This window comes from Perissodus microlepis, chromosome 5, assembly GCF_051167445.1.
Source record: "Perissodus microlepis isolate ML-2025 ecotype Zambia chromosome 5, ASM5116744v1, whole genome shotgun sequence".
Classification (NCBI taxonomy): Eukaryota; Metazoa; Chordata; class Actinopteri; order Cichliformes; family Cichlidae; genus Perissodus; species Perissodus microlepis.
The window spans coordinates 10,874,894-10,891,663 of NC_140465.1; the positions used below are offsets into that span (position 1 = coordinate 10,874,894).

General features: G+C 40.7%; 1 protein-coding gene across 1 annotated transcript in view; it reads left to right on the plus strand.

Moving 5' to 3' along the window:
• The first annotated feature begins 4,272 nt into the window (after positions 1-4,272).
• adamts9 (ADAM metallopeptidase with thrombospondin type 1 motif, 9) overlaps positions 4,273-16,770 on the plus strand; it is a 41,470-nt gene continuing 28,972 nt past the window's right edge. The window contains exons 1-14 of the mRNA XM_084927780.1: positions 4,273-4,767; positions 5,061-5,458; positions 6,804-6,966; positions 10,154-10,446; positions 11,057-11,140; positions 11,221-11,345; positions 11,483-11,523; positions 11,637-11,742; positions 12,699-12,845; positions 13,325-13,466; positions 14,057-14,161; positions 15,565-15,710; positions 16,087-16,268; positions 16,398-16,534. Of these exons, the coding sequence (XP_084783906.1) occupies positions 4,671-4,767; positions 5,061-5,458; positions 6,804-6,966; positions 10,154-10,446; positions 11,057-11,140; positions 11,221-11,345; positions 11,483-11,523; positions 11,637-11,742; positions 12,699-12,845; positions 13,325-13,466; positions 14,057-14,161; positions 15,565-15,710; positions 16,087-16,268; positions 16,398-16,534 (2,166 nt within the window). The 5' untranslated portion in view covers positions 4,273-4,670. The remainder of the gene's footprint in view (positions 4,768-5,060; positions 5,459-6,803; positions 6,967-10,153; positions 10,447-11,056; positions 11,141-11,220; positions 11,346-11,482; positions 11,524-11,636; positions 11,743-12,698; positions 12,846-13,324; positions 13,467-14,056; positions 14,162-15,564; positions 15,711-16,086; positions 16,269-16,397; positions 16,535-16,770) is intronic.

Here is a 16,770-nt window from a genome sequence, read left to right on the forward strand (position 1 = left end):
AAAAAAGTCACCATAAAATGTCAGTTTTACATGTAATTTGTCTCGATATACCGTCTTTAATTTTAGACTTGGCTTCAAAGAAGTTGAAGTGGTGGCCTGAAAGCCAACAATTTCCATCTGATGTTCCGACTTTTTCACATGACTGAAACGTTTGTTATGTGTACTAATACGCAGAGTCACTTTCACGTGAGAAAAAGCATTCTCAAACGTGAATAAGACCAAACTACTAAAACTCTTATCATAACACCACAGTTTTCCAGAACCTCCTACTGCAGACTTTACTCTTCACCCTGTGGATGCATCATAATATTGGTGTGAAAGAATGGATTACCTTCTACAAAGACTTAGTGAAGAAGTGGTTCTGTTTGCTCACTCCTCTGTAAACAAAAGAGTTCATTAAAGAAAGCTTTTTGGATTTTAAAGGATCACAGAGGTTGGATCCCCTACTGTACGAATGTGGTACCTTTTGTCACAGTGCTACACAAGCTGTGCTGCACTACACCTCTGATGACTATCCCCCTCCCCTCTTGAATCTGTGGAGTGATTAATTTGGTCTCTGGCATGAAGTCTATTGTTGCCATTCCACAGAGAGCCAGAGAATCTGGGAAGCATTCTGATTTTGGAGAGACCTGCTGACAGCTGCTGTACGACTTGGGCAGAATCCAGACCTCTATCTTGTGGTCTGTGAAAGCTCCACCAAAGCCTTAATTGCACTTCAGATGTTGAACAATGTTTTCGCTCAAGCTCTCACCCAACATAAACTTGCCTGAGACTATCCTAAAAAGCCCATTTACAGGATCACCTCCCCCTCCCTCCATTCCTCCCTGGTAAAACTCTCAGTGCCTGCTGTCTGATTTGCTAGTTAAAGAATAAGAGCATGTGACTTAGCTTGAATATGTGCACCCATTTGTGTTTGTGTGCGGTTGCCCGTCTTTGCCTGCAGGTCTTAGGAAGCCATGCGTCTCTGTGTCTGGTTATTTACCAATGTACCGTTGGAAGTCCAAGTAGTCTCATGTTGAAAGATGTAGTAAGTGTGCAGCCACAGAAACCATATTTTTCTCTCCTAGGAATACATCTGTTTCATGGCCTGTGGATTATACTGATGTATATTATGTACAGGCCACAGAAATGGAAGCTCTGAGGTATTTATTTGAGACATTTTTCCATTTTAGAAATCACAGACACAAACAGTCATATGCAATGGAATCACAAAATATTCAGCAAACAAAATAACTCCTCAAGAAATAGCGATATGTATTTTCTGCCTTGTTGGGCTATGGTAAAACATTGGCTTAATGGATGGCAATGTTTGCCAAGTGGACTGTTTTGGAGTCCACTGTAATATCTCAAAGACTCCTGAATGAATTCATGTAATGAACACAACCAGCATAATCATGCATGGGTAGTCAGCAGGAGCTATAAAGAGCTTTTCATACCTATGACTACATGTTATGCCTATACACTATCACCAGGGGGCAGTATAAAGAAAATACATGGATCATTTGGTTATTTGGGTTATTCAATCAATGCATTGGTTATGCTATGCTATGTGTTGAATTCATACACAGAAAAACAATGATGTAGAAAAGTGAAGCCAATGCAGAAGTGACATAAAACTGCATTTCAGCTGAAAACCACCAGATGGCGATAGCTGTGGCTGCAAAAATACTTGTGGTCACATATAAGTCTACAAGAAAATGGCTTTCTGTGTCGACCTCTTTAACACTTTCCTGCTAAATTAACAGGGTCAGTCACTAATTTTCGATTATACTGAAAAAATATTTTAGTATGTTTTGTAAATCTTGGTCATACCATGTTTCAAAATGGAGAATTATCTTCATAAGAGAGAGCATGCTTATTGGCTAACTAACTGTCAATCACATCATTGGCGAATGAGCATGCCATGTCAAAGTCACATCCATTTTTTGAGAACCAGCGCTCATTTCGAGACTTTCAGAAGCCAGCTGTGATGTCACAGTAGCTATGTCAGTCTGTCCGTATGCAAACAGACACCAGTGTGGGACCATGAATTTAGCATCTCATGTGTTTTAATGTGAAATATCTCAACAAATATTGGAGTGCTCAACAATACATTTGGTACACAAATTAATTTCCATCTTAAGAAGAACTATATTTCCTTTAACACTGATTAAAACTTAAGTGATGTAAAGAGGAAAAAAACAGGACAAAAGGAAAGGGAACCCCACCTGACCCACAGCCTGTTCACCCGGCAACCAGCTGACAAGAAATACAGAAGTATTGGTTGCCATGCCACCAAACTTTGGACAGTCTCTTCACTCGCATTACTGAACTCATCCTTCATGCTTCATCATGAAAATCTTTTATTTTTTAAGACTTAATTGAAGTCAATTTTGGTGTGCATGTCTATAAATGAATGATCTTGAAATAAAGATTCAGCACTTGGTCTTTTTCACATTCACTACACTACACAGGAATATTGCCTTGTCAAGATCACTGGGCCTGGAAGGTCTGTTGGGTGGGGGCTGAGGGTAAGATCAAGTAAAGGGACATTTTAAAAGCCAAACAATTAAAGTGTATCTCTTTGAAATCCCAGGCCAGGCTTGGCTACTTCATTCAAGCTTTCCGCCTCCTATCAGCTCTTTATCTGATCTGGAGGGGAAGTGAAGTTTACACTGCTGATAGCTCTTCTGAATGATGCTGCCCGCACACAAATCAGGAAGGGTGACTCTGATGACCTCAGTGACCACCATTCATTGAGAACACGCATACACACACTACACACGCCCCCAGTTGTAGTAACCGCTTTGTTGAGAATCAAAATCAGCCCACCGAAGATGTTAACCATATGCTGATATTTAAGGTGGAAAATTAGCTTTTTAATCCATTTTCATAAACGCTGTGTCAACAGTGACTTCAGTAACTCAAATAGCCATTCGTTGAAAAACATAATTATAATTTATTTTAAATGAATAACATCTGTAACAATGCAGCAACTGGAACAAGAGTAAATAGCCCTCTGAAGTTGTATTTGCTGTACATAAACATGCTGCCTAAGCACATTTTCTCCCAACTGTTATTACTTACCTGTGATCCAGTGTGCTGTAAAACTGTGTTAAAAAGAATTCTTGGAAAAGAGACTAACTGGAGATAAAAGGGGTGTGTTTAAAAGGGGTTTGTGACCCACAGCTGTCCCTGGGTTGTTATTTGGGATGGTTTTCCAAAAAAGAAAAAAAAGAAGAAAAGTGCTCCGGCTCCAGTGGAAGGGCTAGGAGGCTTGGGAATTCTTTTAAGTCATGACGTAAAGGTATTCTTAGGAACCTCAAGTGTGGGTCATTACAACCAGTGATCTCAAATGCTAACATTTTACTGACCCCTATGATCATACTTGTTCATGGTGGATCATCCATCATACAAGAAAATTAGCCCTTACTGGTGCAAATGGGTGGCCAATTGCCATTTCGCCAAGAATGTTGGTTTTGTGAAGAGGAATGATTAAAAAGGCTGGTGTGAATTTATTTAAAGATGTTCTCTATTAAAAAAGAAAGAAAGAAAAAGAAAAATAGATTTCACACGCATATGAAATCAACATAATTACAGAAGCAACTGAGCTATTTTCTCCACTTTTATTTGTTTTATTTTGTGTTTTTGAACAACACAGGCATTCTATATGAGGTGCTTAATTTCAGCTATGCACCTGCACACCCAGTGTTTCATGTAGCCTCATTCTAGGCCATGTGTGTTGATTGCACACAACAAATGAGCTGTGAAGTCATATGCCAGCTGCAAGCATTTATCACCACATAAGGTTATGTGGGCTGGGAAGCATGCACAGATGCCTTCAATCAAATGAGTCTAAATGGAGTAATCTACCTGAGTACGTGTCAGAATCCAGATTATGCACTACAAAAATAATTTTGTTAAAGTATCTTTCTGGAATATCTCCCTGAGAGATGACTGACCCAGATTTTTCAAGACTACCCTAATGAAACCATTACCACTGTCCTCAGACAATACCTTTTCCAGCACCTACTTAAGACCTAAAGCAATGCCTGTATACGGCTGTATACGGTTGCCAGTTTGAATTTTGTCACTCTGTGATCCCGTGAACTTCTAAGTATACAGCTAAGATTATCTCATTTGCCCCCAGGGCAGGCATTTCCTATATGGGCCCCACCTCACTGTCATAGTCACCGATCTGCTGCGCATCTGTCCACCCCTCTGAAACGTGATCAACTCAACAATAAAAGTCGGTATGTCACTTTGTGTCACGATGCAAATTTGCAGCTGGATTGCGCACACGTTGTCTACACGTTATGTCAGATTAGTTGGGCAGCTCTCTCTGAGTATAGGTGGTATAGATTGAAACAACACAACTGATAATATTATATTAGACTGATCCCGCCCCTCTAAGCTAGGGAGAGAGTTGGTTCACGGGCAAGCGGAGCCCATCGCAGTTGAGTGTTGGAGCAGCCCACTCCTCTCTGCAGTATGCATGTTCGTCAGGGAATCCGCGACGCGCTCACGTCCCAGCAGTGTACTTCATCGGCCAGAGATCATCAACTCAAGAGCCTAGGATAATAAAATTGGATGTGGCAGGCGGACCGGAGGCGGAAAGCCCGGAGTTACCGCAGGAATACAGTACTACTAAGGGAATACAGGCTGGCTCTCTCCTCTGAACGTGGACAATCATGCATGTGCTCTTCTGGGGCTTGGGGTTCCTACTATTCCCTGATTTCTTGAATGTAGTCGCATCTACGGGGACATTGCTTTTGAATTCAAGCACGGGTAAAGTATTTTGCTGTGACAACCCCCGCATTTCTTAAAATTTCTCATGCAGCTGTTTTCTAATACTGACGGCAGAGAATGAATGAGTTTTGAATTCAGTCAAGCGAATGACTTGCAGCGTTTAGATGCCTGAAGTTCACTGACTATCGTTTTCTGACTAAAACAACAGATTTTCAAGACAGAAACAACTTTGGTAGAATAATAATCCTTAAACCTTTTTACCCACTGATTTATAATGTAAGCAGACTGTTTTTTTAAAACCACATTTACATTCTTCTACCTTTATTCCACAGTAAAAGAGGAGATCGGCGCTTATGAGATTGTAACACCGGTGCGAGTGAATGAAGCCGGTGACAAGTTTCCAACCAGTGTGCACTTCAAAAGGAAAAGGCGAAGTTTGGATGAGGGCACAGGCAATAGCACGGATCACTGGGCCTCGCCGAATATCCACTACAGGATATCTGCTTTCGGACAGGACTATCACCTCAACCTGACGTTGGATTCGGTATTTATCGCACCTCTCTACACTGTGACAATACTTGGAGTAGCCCGAGGAGAGAACGTAACGGATTTTGCAGCAGATGAGAGAGAGGAGGAGGAGGAGGACACGGAGTTAAGGCACTGCTTTTACAAAGGACAAGTAAATGCACATGCAGAGCACGCCGCAGTCATCAGTCTGTGCTCTGGACTGGTGAGTTTTTACGCGCGGTTGTACTCGTCGTGCGCGTGATCATTTTACATTCACTTTACTTCTGCAGCATGAGGGCATAAAAAGTTGTGTACGTGTTTTGGAGACTTTTGAGTGAAACTGTAGCTGATTTAAGAAAAAAAATAAAACTTTGAAAATTGTTAAAAATTGTATTCGTGGTAGGATCGTGTAGTGGGGCGCATCCAGAAAGTAAGTAACTGATCATTTACCGAGAATCTCGGTTGTGACTTGCTGCAAAGAGCCCAAGTCGGCTGACTGCACTCAGGTTTACTCCACATTCGTGTCTCTTTCTGGTCCACCGGTAGTCGGTGACGTCTTTATGCACGCGAGTTCAGCCGGAGTACGGGTGGTACTGACGTCACGACGAAGTTGTTCCAGCTCCCAGGCTTCCTAAAGAGGGAGTCCTGATGAGTGATGCTTTGTAGTGGAGGAAAAGTGCACTCAGAGGAGTTTATACATAGAAACCACAGTGAGGTGACAGACAAGAGTAATAGGCCAGCTTTGTTCCCAAATGACAAATCAAACATAAAATGCTTTGAATCCTCTGCTCTGCAGGGAACTTTTGTGGGGCTGAGCTGACATTCATGAAGCATATATTATTATTTATCCAAAACCTCCATCCTAAAACAGGCAATGCTGCCTTTCATTGCAGTACATTCTAAAATAACTTATTGTAGTGAGATCCTCTTTTGTCTTGCCAGACAAAAGTTCAAGTGCAGGCCTTTGCAGAGTAATAGAAAAAATGTCTTGCTAAACAAAATGTAAGCAGAACAAACAGCATCAAATACTAATACACATAGCCAAATCGTTTTTTCCTTATGATATACCATATATATACTTTACCATTGATTATCTGGGAGTAGAAACATATGGCAAGCAAACATTATACCAACCTTTCCCCCCCAAGCTTTCATGATGGTTCTCCATATGTGTGCTTTACTGTCCACGAATCTTATCTGGAACATCCTAGACCTCTAAGTTAACCAACTCATGCTAAACGTGCCAAACACATACAAGGTTTGCAGCATACTTGCCAAGAACATACAGTCTTAGTGTTTTCCTGATAGACATCAACGGTCTCACATTTAGACCTTTCCTCTGTTATAACATGAATGCAAATGTACTTTGTTTTTACCACTGAAAGCTGCTATGTCTGTGTTTTGCTTATTTTTTACATTCCTACGTTAAGTACAAACTGGTATGTGATCTGCACTGAGCTCAATACTAAAAGATCCTCGAGATATAGATTATTCTCCTTGGTTTTATAAGCACTTAGAGAATATAGATAGCTGTAGCCTAACTGCTATGTGTCTTCTCTGTTACCCAGCTCGGCACTTTCAGGTCTCCAGAAGGGGAGTATTTTGTGGAGCCCCTTCACAGCTATCAAGGAGAACACTATGAAGAGGAACACACAAAACCTCATATTGTATACAGGAAAAGTGCACCCAAGAAACAGACCGCTGAGGAGACCTCAGCTTGTGACACTTCAGGTATGGTACATTATATGATGAGTAAGCATGTATGCCATTAGGATATATAACAGACACAGCTCTGTACCTAAAACGTCAGATCCAGACCTTGCTACTGAGGTGCTGTGTTTGACCAGTCAGCTGACCTAAATATCTGCTCTAGTAAACCCTCACCCAGTGTCCTCTTTCTATCAAAACGGCATACTTCTGCTGCTGGGCATGGACCTCCCAGTGTCTAGAAACAGTATATATTGGTTAGATGTAATTGGTTAATGCACATCTTAGTGCTTTAGTGGGACAGGGGACAGAGTGATTAGACAATTTTGACATTTGTGTGCCACTATGTACATGGGACCTTTAAATTGGTTTGCGCAGATATAATCACTCAAATTTAAAGTCTCCACTATCAGCTGTAACAGGAACCAATTATATAATAGTCAGTGAGCTATTACAGTAATTGTACCATGGCCCTCTAGGATGATATGCTGCTTATCTGGTTAATGCAAACACAACTTTTCAATTGGTGGGAGGGGCCTCTTTTTCCTTTCATTTGCTTATTTTTTTTTTTCTTATTGTATGGAGTTGAATTCCATACATAAAACTATATTGTTGTGGCGCCCTGAAGAAGAATAGTTCATTTCTGACAGCAAAAATGGGTCCAAGCTTTTCCTCCTGTGCTTGTCAGGCGGTTGAAGTTGTATGACAAATAAATGCTAGCTGGGAATACTCAGTTTGACAGGGGGTTTGTGCACACACACACAAACACATACACTTTGTGAGGCAGCGAGCAGAGGAGAGGAGACAAAGTAGACTAAGATTTCAGTGTTGATACTGAAGATCACACCTAATCCAAACCACACAGGTATATATTAGTAGCTAACCTTGTCTTTTGAATGGGAACTTCTCAGAATCTCTGTTAGCTGAAGTTTGGTCTGTTTCCATGTCTTTTTCCTGCCATGTGATGGTATGTGTCTCTGACCATCGAGCACCCTCAACATAAACCTTTACTGAGGAAAAATGTATCCCTCATCCCTCATCCTTCATGCTAATGTGTTTATATTAGCATAACCATAGCTGTGTAGCTAACCACTGCATAGTTTATATGTCACTGCTCTTTAGTCCTCCATAGACAGCAGAGTTTGAACATTTAGGGTTTGTTTTTTTTTTTTTTTAAAAAACTACCTTAATAAGAATCTGGTTTATCATTTTTAGATTGGAACTAGCAACATAACTTCCTGCTAACTTCTAACGTCACTAAACCTTGTAAATCCACTTTTTGTTAGTGAATTTTTTTTTATTGGAGCTGTACTGTTTTTAACTTTCAGTGGTGCCTCAGTGTTGGGTTGATTTTGGGAACCGAAGGAATGTCTGGACTCATAAATGACTGTATATATTTTGTACATATATTATTTATTGCAATTACAGCTTGAATTTCTTTTGGCACCAATGTGGAACAGTACTTAAATTTTGTTGTAGTACTGTAGAAAGTATGACTGTGCAATGACCATAAAGAGTTAAAGTGAACCCGAAGCAAATGGCAGCGTAAAAACCACCATCAAACTAATAATGCAACTGATTAAATATTAAAGTAATTAAAGTTCTATATCTAAATAAAAAATACATTCTGCCATAAATAGGCTACAGTCAGAGATGTAATGACAAGATTAAAGTATAGTATGAAACTATCCTGGCTTGCATGTCATGCTATAGCCTGCACAGTGCAGTGCCAACAGCTGCAGTACAGTAATGAGGAGGTTTTCCAGCTCTCGCACAAGAAGAATCATTTGGAAGCTCACACTTATATCGCCTCATCTAAGTTTACTGGCTGAACTTCCTGTTGACTCTTGTACTTCCTCTGCTCCTTTGATAAGAAAGTTGGTAGACCTACTTCCATGAAGATGTAGTGTAAATTTTTACATAAGTGATGTCAACTTGAAACTGTAAAATAATCAAAACTAAAAGAAATAAATATGGAAATTGTTTGTCTTTGTGTGCTGGAGATCCTTCTGAAGATGCTTGCTCTCACTCCATTTGAGTGATTGTTTGTGTTTTCATTTTAGCCTCAAGTAACATAAATGAGACTAAACGCTATTCTGGACACGATTCATTCAGCTTTGCACAAAGTGCTATTGAATCTGTAGACAATTCTTTTTATTTTGAACTGAGAATGGAGACACAACACACACACACACAAACAATGTACTTTTGATTTGATCAAAATCAAACAATAAGGAATTAGAAAATGGGCAGGGACAAAATTTGAATTTAATGTTTAATCATTCAAGCTGCATAAAATGCCAAAAGGCTTCAAACGTCTTTGGCTGTTGCATTTGACCAGCCTTCAGCTTGCACACAGATTGATCCCTGATTGACTGCAGTGAGCTGACCATGACCGCTCATACAAATGTGTTTTTTGTTAGAGTGGTGTATGAAAGTTATCCAGTGGTAACCTTCAGTTTATCCAATGCGACATACCAAAAAGAAGCTGTTACTAGCCACTCCAACAGACTACATTTTTTAACTATACAAACAAAGATGGAGCTAAGGATGCTGTAAACATATCATACAAGAAAAGACTTTTAACATGATATTTTACAAAATACTTCTCAGTTGAATGTGAAAAAAATATACATGGATTACATTTCTTTCTTGCGGGTGTTTAGGAACGGCAAATTGATCTTTACCACTATTCATTAATCATCCCTCATAAATGGTGACCCATTGGTAATGGTCTAGTAAGGATGAAAACAAAAAGACTCAGCAGTTCAGCAGATGTTATCTAAGGACATGAAACCTTTCCAGAGTTAAAGAAAAATGCTTCCCAGTTGTTGGATTGTTCTCATTTGATGTGTGCACAGCAATTTGTGTACTCTTCTTATGGCTGGGTTCCAGGTTTACCTTGCCTGAACTCTTTGCCCTCTTTTCCTCCCTTTTCTGAGAGAAAAAAAAGGCACTTCAGGCAATGTTCATTTGTCAGCAAACTCTTTTCAGTGGAGGGGGGAGCTTATTTTGACAATATCCACTTCCAGATCTCATATAGCTCCATCATTTAAAAGTTAAACATGACTTCAGCTTAATAGCAAACACATCTTCTTGACAAAGAATGAATTATTCCTTGCCTTGTTTGAGCGAATATTCTTCCAGTCTTCTCAGGCCTGCACTCTTGTATATTTACATTTGCTCCACTTCTTTTGGCTTCTCATTCTAGGACACAAACACAGACATAAGAGACACAAGGTGAAAAGAAGGCCAGCGGCTGGGGTCAGCACTGTGGTTAAAGCAGTCCCTGTGGTCAGTACTGGTGTATTCAATGACCTGGAGTCACTGAGTGCTAGCGCTAGACCGTCAAATGATAGCAGCGGTGACTCAGGACCTCACAGGAGATCAAAGCGCTTCCTCTCCTACCCGCGCTTTGTTGAAGTTATGCTGGTGGCCGACAGCAAAATGGTGGAGCATCACGGCAGCAACCTACAGCACTACATACTCACGTTAATGTCTATAGTAAGTTCTGATCTCTATGTTTGGTTGGTAGAAATCTTTTGCGCAGATATGGACAGAGTAGGACATCTTCGTGCACACTGATGCACTAAATGTACACACGTGTTCCTCTTTGCTGTTTGTGCTGCAAGTCAGTCAGCCTTTGGAGGAGAGTTGAGGGAGGTAAAAGGGCACTTTAGGGCAGGGGTAAACAACATTTTCAAACGGCTCAGGGGAAGAGAGGGCAGCTTGAGGGATAGCCTGCCTGACAGCTTTGATGAATGTTAAAAAATGGGCTCAGGTATGTTACATAGGCTGCATACTCTCGACCACTTCAAACACCAGTTTCTGCCTGCATCTGGGGCTGAACTGAAAGTCCTTCTGGGGAGGCAGCGATGACCCATATTCTAGTCTGGGGAAAGGCTGACTTGTCCACAGGGGCTCAAGCTGTTATCATGCTGATCCTTCAATCAAACAAAATCTCTGGTACTTGCTTGAAACTGCAAGTAAGCAGCCCATAAAACCACTATCACTAAATATACAGTGTCACATCCAATCTGGCTCAACTTAATTTAAACATTGATTTTCTCTTTAGGTTTGAGGTCACGTTTTATTTCTTTGTTGTTTTTTTCAGGTGTCTTCCATATACAAGGACCCCAGCATTGGAAACCTGATTAACATTGTGATTGTAAAGTTAGTTATAATAAACAATGAGCTGGTAAGAATACTTAATTTGCTTCCACGCCACAACATGGTGCACGTTCCTATAATTTATTATTTTTTCTGTGTCCTTCTCAGGATGGTCCAGTTATTTCATTTAATGCACAGACCACTTTAAAGAACTTCTGCATCTGGCAGCAGAGTCAGAACGTCCTGGATGATAACCACCACTCCCATCACGACACTGCCATCCTAATCACCAGGTCCAAGAGGAATTGTGGAAGCTTTCATTTTTCAAAATGCAAATATTCCGTGAACCAAAAATGTAGATGGATCCTGACAAAATTCTAAAATGTAGACTAACAATGACCGAGATCAATTATCTTTGTTTTCACCACAGGCAGGACATCTGTAGAGCGAGGGATAAGTGTGACACCTTAGGTAAATGCATATTTGTTCTTTTTCTTTTTTTTTTAACAGAGTGATACAAATTATAGTAGAAATGTACATTAAATATATAGAAAAGAAAATGAACTGAGCTTCTTCTTATTCAGGACTTGCAGAGTTGGGGACCGTGTGTGATCCCTACAGGAGCTGCAGCATCAGTGAGGACAATGGACTCAGTACTGCATTCACCATTGCCCACGAACTTGGACATGTGTAAGAGCAGCTAACTTTTTTCCACTGATTTGTTTTTTCATCAGTCATAAATACTTGGTTTTGTTCTTAGTTACACATTACTAGAGCTTCAGAACACTTTCTAGGAATTTATAACAGCTGATACCATAAATTCTGCACATCTGGATAAAAAAATGTATCCCTGCTTTTCATTTTGAGAGCAAAAAAATCTGTAACCTGGATTCTCAGAATTGAATTTAAACCACTTCTTGGTTTCCTTTGCCCTTCAGCAAACTCTCCACTGTCCAAAGTCCTGAGTAAGCGTTCTACTCTGGAGACTGTTACAGACTTTAATAGTCCTCATCTCAAACAAATGCTCCTTTTCTACCACTATACAAAAAGGTGGGATTATTGGGTTGCATGTTTATCTGCATCAGGCTGGGACAGCATGCTTGATGACTGATTTGCGACAAAGCTCGGTGTTGTAGGTGGACAGCTTAGCAACAAGGAGTGTGATGCCGTACCTGTCCACCATCGACCGGGAGCACATTTGTTTACCCTGCAGGAGCTTAAAATGCTTCACTTATTCTCCTCTCAGTTTTCATATAATTTAATATCTTTCTATCCAGTCTTGCCACAGGCAGGCAATACAAATGCTATGCATTATTTTGTATAGCAACCTTGAATGAGTTTCCCAAAGCCAATAAGATAGTGACAGTAGAAAAATAGAATTGCTGTTTAGATGTCGCTGAAGAAATGAAGCACAGTCAAACACAACACAAATTGCTATTTGTCACTGCCACTTTGTGAAGCACAATAAAACATATCAAGAAGTTGACGTCCTGCCAAGAAGCAATAACCACACTGGCAAAACAGAGCCATACAGGGCCATGGAAGTACAGCTAGTGGGGACATTTGAAAACGCTCTATTTGTTGCTTGTTAATATAAATAGCTTTTTTTTTTATGCCTGAACATGTTTTTTCCTCTATTCTTCCAGATTCAACATGCCTCACGATGACAGTAACAAGTGTAAGGAGGATGGAGTTAAGATTCAACAACATGTGATGGCTCCCACACTTAATTACAACACAAACCCTTGGATGTGGTCCAAGTGTAGCAGGAAGTACATCACAGAGTTCCTTGAGTATGTCATACTGTTGTCTTCATCATTGTTCCAAACATGCATGGGGAATAGAACTAGGAAACATAGCAAAAATGACACCCTAAAACCTGGCTAAATATTCTTTAATAACTGTGCAGGTTTACACAAACACACACACGCCAACACACACAGTGCATTGGTAGCCACAGTCAAACTGTCATCATTTCTCAGGGCTGTTGCACCCTCTGGTCTTATCTCTCGTACACACTGAGAAAGACCCATAACTCTTGGAGTAATATTTAATGCCCTACCTCCAAAGCAATGCATAGTATCCCTCCATCCTTGACTTCCTGAGTTCCCCACCACTTACCACATATAGCTAGTTCAACACAAGACGTTTTTCAAGATGTATTTGTGCAGAAAAATAACCACTCCAGCTGTACTGAGTGTGCTTTCTGTCTGTTTGTTTCTCTTGTTTTTATCCCTTTTCTTTAAGTCATTTTATTTTTATTTCTTAATAGCACAGGATATGGTGAGTGCTTGCTCGATGAGCCCGTTTCTAGACCGTACGCTCTCTCGCAGCAGCTGCCCGGGCGGATATACAATGTCAATAAACAGTGTGAATTGATATTTGGGCCGGGAACACAGGTGTGCCCTTATATGGTAAGCAGACTCGGTGTGCAAATCTGAACTGTCATGTTGCACGTGGGGGTCTCAGAGGGGAGCTGAGGGAGTTGAGATTAAGTGCAGCAGAGGTTCTCGGATGACTCTGAAGCCTTTAAAGTCACTTGCCACGTTTAACATGTTCTCTTCTGAAACACAAGCAAAGTGAAGCCAGATTTAATTTGAATTTAAGTTAAAAAAGTGACATTTCAGTTTAATAATACAGAAATGTCTTTAAATATGTGACACTATAGTTTCTTGGCTTGTGGTTTTCACTCAGTCTAAAAGGTCACGCAGGCTTAGAAATACCTGGCAAATGAAATTGTTGATGCAGCAAATTCAGTGTAGGGAGGCATATTGTTTGATAGTATGTGCTAAATTGGAAGTCTGCTGGCTTGAGTCCATGCTGTATATTAATGGAGTTGTTTACAGTCAGGGAAATAAACATGACATTTATGAGCCATAGCTTGTTCTTTTAGTTTATTTATTTTCCTGGAATCCCAGCATTGACTCTTAATGTGTGTGTGTGTGTGTGTGTGTGTGTGTGTGTGTGTGTGTGTGTGTGTGTGTGTGTGTGTGTGTTTTCTCAGACCCAGTGTCGAAGACTATGGTGCACAAGTCCAGAGGGCGCCCAGCGGGGCTGCAGGACTCAGCACATGCCGTGGGCAGATGGCACCGACTGTTCACCTGGAAAGGTAAGGGTAATGCTGATAGTGTAATGCATTAGTGTGTAAATGGTAAAGGAGAAGACCCTTGAACTGATTTTAATTAAGCCAGAAGCTTGGGGATATTTAAGTAAGGGGTGGAATGCCATATTTTAATCACTTCAGTTCGGCTGAAGGAGGCGATTTAAGCCTACCACAAGAAAAAAAGTCCATGGACCTTAGCATTGCCTAGTGTTGGTGGCCAGGAAGAGGGGACGTTATACAATCAACGAAATGTGTTTTTTTTTTTAATGTTTATATTATGTTTTTTAGATGTACTTTACAAATTATGTCAAGTGGTTTTACCCAACTGTGTCAAGTTACTCGTAAGAAACATTTTACTTTAAAATGTTCTCATGTTGTGGCTTTTTTGACTCATAGAAAAGCCAAAATCTGCCAAAACACATGAAAAAGAAAAATCTCGCTATTGTTGGTTTTAAAGATTCCTTTTTAGTTGGATTTATTAAATGTTTTCTTATGTCATTTGTAATATTTGAGGGAAACACCGGCAGGTTATCTCAACACATGCACGATAATTTGTTGTGCAAAATGACAAAACAAGACTTGCCAGAAGTCAAGTTTCCACTGACACATGTAAACTCTTGTTACTAGTAAATGAGTGGTGGAAAGCTGTGAATGATGCTTACTCTGCCTGAGCTTATAATTAGAACTTTTGCACTGACTTCCTGCTTCCTGTCACTAAGACTGAGACATGAAAGCACCATGGACCAGCCGAACTACACCTCCAGGTCCCAAGACCTGCGGATGCACACACACACAGGCACACACTCGTTTTCATATCTTAGTGAGTACATCTAATTGACATAATGGTTTCCCTAGCAACTTACCCTAACCCTACCATCAAAATTGAATGTCCAACCCTAAGCCTTAGCGTAAACCTCACCATAACTTTATTGTAACCCTGACACTAAAACCACATTTTGAGCCTCAAAAATGCATTAAAACTCATGGGGACGGGCATGTTGTCCCCATAAGTCACTGTTGGTCCCCACAAGAATAGTAGCATGCCAATTTTCTGTCTAAACATACACACACACTCACACACACAGACAAGCTGAAACCTTTTGGTGTTTGTCTCATCTCTTGTCATGCCAGCGTACACCACACTAATGACTAAAATGAAGTCTGTTTTTTTAACAGTATAAAATTATCCTTCTGTTTGGAGCTGAGATATATTTATTTACTGTAAGGGTGACATTTTCTTGTCCTCTCTCCAGCCAGACACAGTTGTGAATTTTTTTTTTCCCAGTTCCAAATTTCTCCCAGATTAGCTTTAAAGCACAGAAGAGCAGATGGATGTGTTGGCATTTCTTTTTGTTATCTTCTCTTCACTCATCTCTCCTTTACTTTTCCCCTTTGTTCCTCTCTTGCAGCACTGCAAACACGGGCTGTGTATAGCCAAAGAGCACGATGCCTCACCTGTTGAGGGAGCGTGGGGAGTCTGGAGTCCTTTTGGCACCTGTTCGCGGACATGCGGCGGAGGCATAAAGATTGCCATGCGCGAATGCAACCGACCCGTGTGAGCAGCCCGTTCCTTTGTAGTCACGCATGCCTATTGGACCTTGTCTCCAAAGTCAGTGTTCCATAGATCAAACCTCCTTAAAGGAATTCTTTCCATAGCTAATGCTCATCAAAACAGGCTCTCTGATGGCATATCTTACAGGATTGTTTCCTGGTAAATATGGAGATCAGTCAGCCTTCCTGAATAATGGACGAATAGAAAAGAGTAGAGCGTGTGGATAAGTTGGAAATTAAAAACTAACTCTTTGGTGGTAGACAACAGGCTGAGCAAAGAGAGGGGAATTGATAAACTGATAAGTGCCCTCTGAGAAAAGATGCTTAACACAAGGGAATGATTCGGTTTTACTGCTTTTATCCCACGTTTTCACTCTCAGGCCCAGAAATGGAGGAACGTACTGTGTTGGTCGCCGGATGAAGTTTCGTTCCTGCAACTCTGAGCCCTGCTCCAAGCAGAAGAAGGACTTCAGGGAGGAACAGTGTGCTGCTTTTGACGGCAGGCACTTTAACATCAACGGTCTACCTCCAAATGTTCGCTGGGTGCCCAAGTACAGCGGAAGTGAGAATAGTTTTTTTCACATCACAGTGGCATCTTAATACTTACTTCATGAATAACAGCCATAATGTAAGCTTTGCATTTATTTGAGTCACCATGAAATAATTATCTGTATTCTATCTCCTATGTCAGTTCTGATGAAGGACAGATGTAAGCTGTTCTGCAGGGTTGCAGGCAGCACAGCCTACTATCAGCTCAGGGACAGGGTCATTGACGGCACGCCATGTGGACCCGATACCAACGACATCTGTGTCCAGGGCCTGTGCAGGGTGAGCTTTCTAATTCTGTTCATTTAGCAGCAGCGGTTCATGGTTATTTGTAATAATAGCAGAGCAGGGACCACTCTTGAACAGTAACCGTGTTTAGTGGATAAAATAGTAAGCACCTACATTACTAACATAACGTGTGATCTCCAAACCACACACAGTTTTCAATATATTCCAGCTCAGACGATGGCATTTTATATTCATAGATGCACTAAAGTTAAGCTAAAATGTGTCTCAAA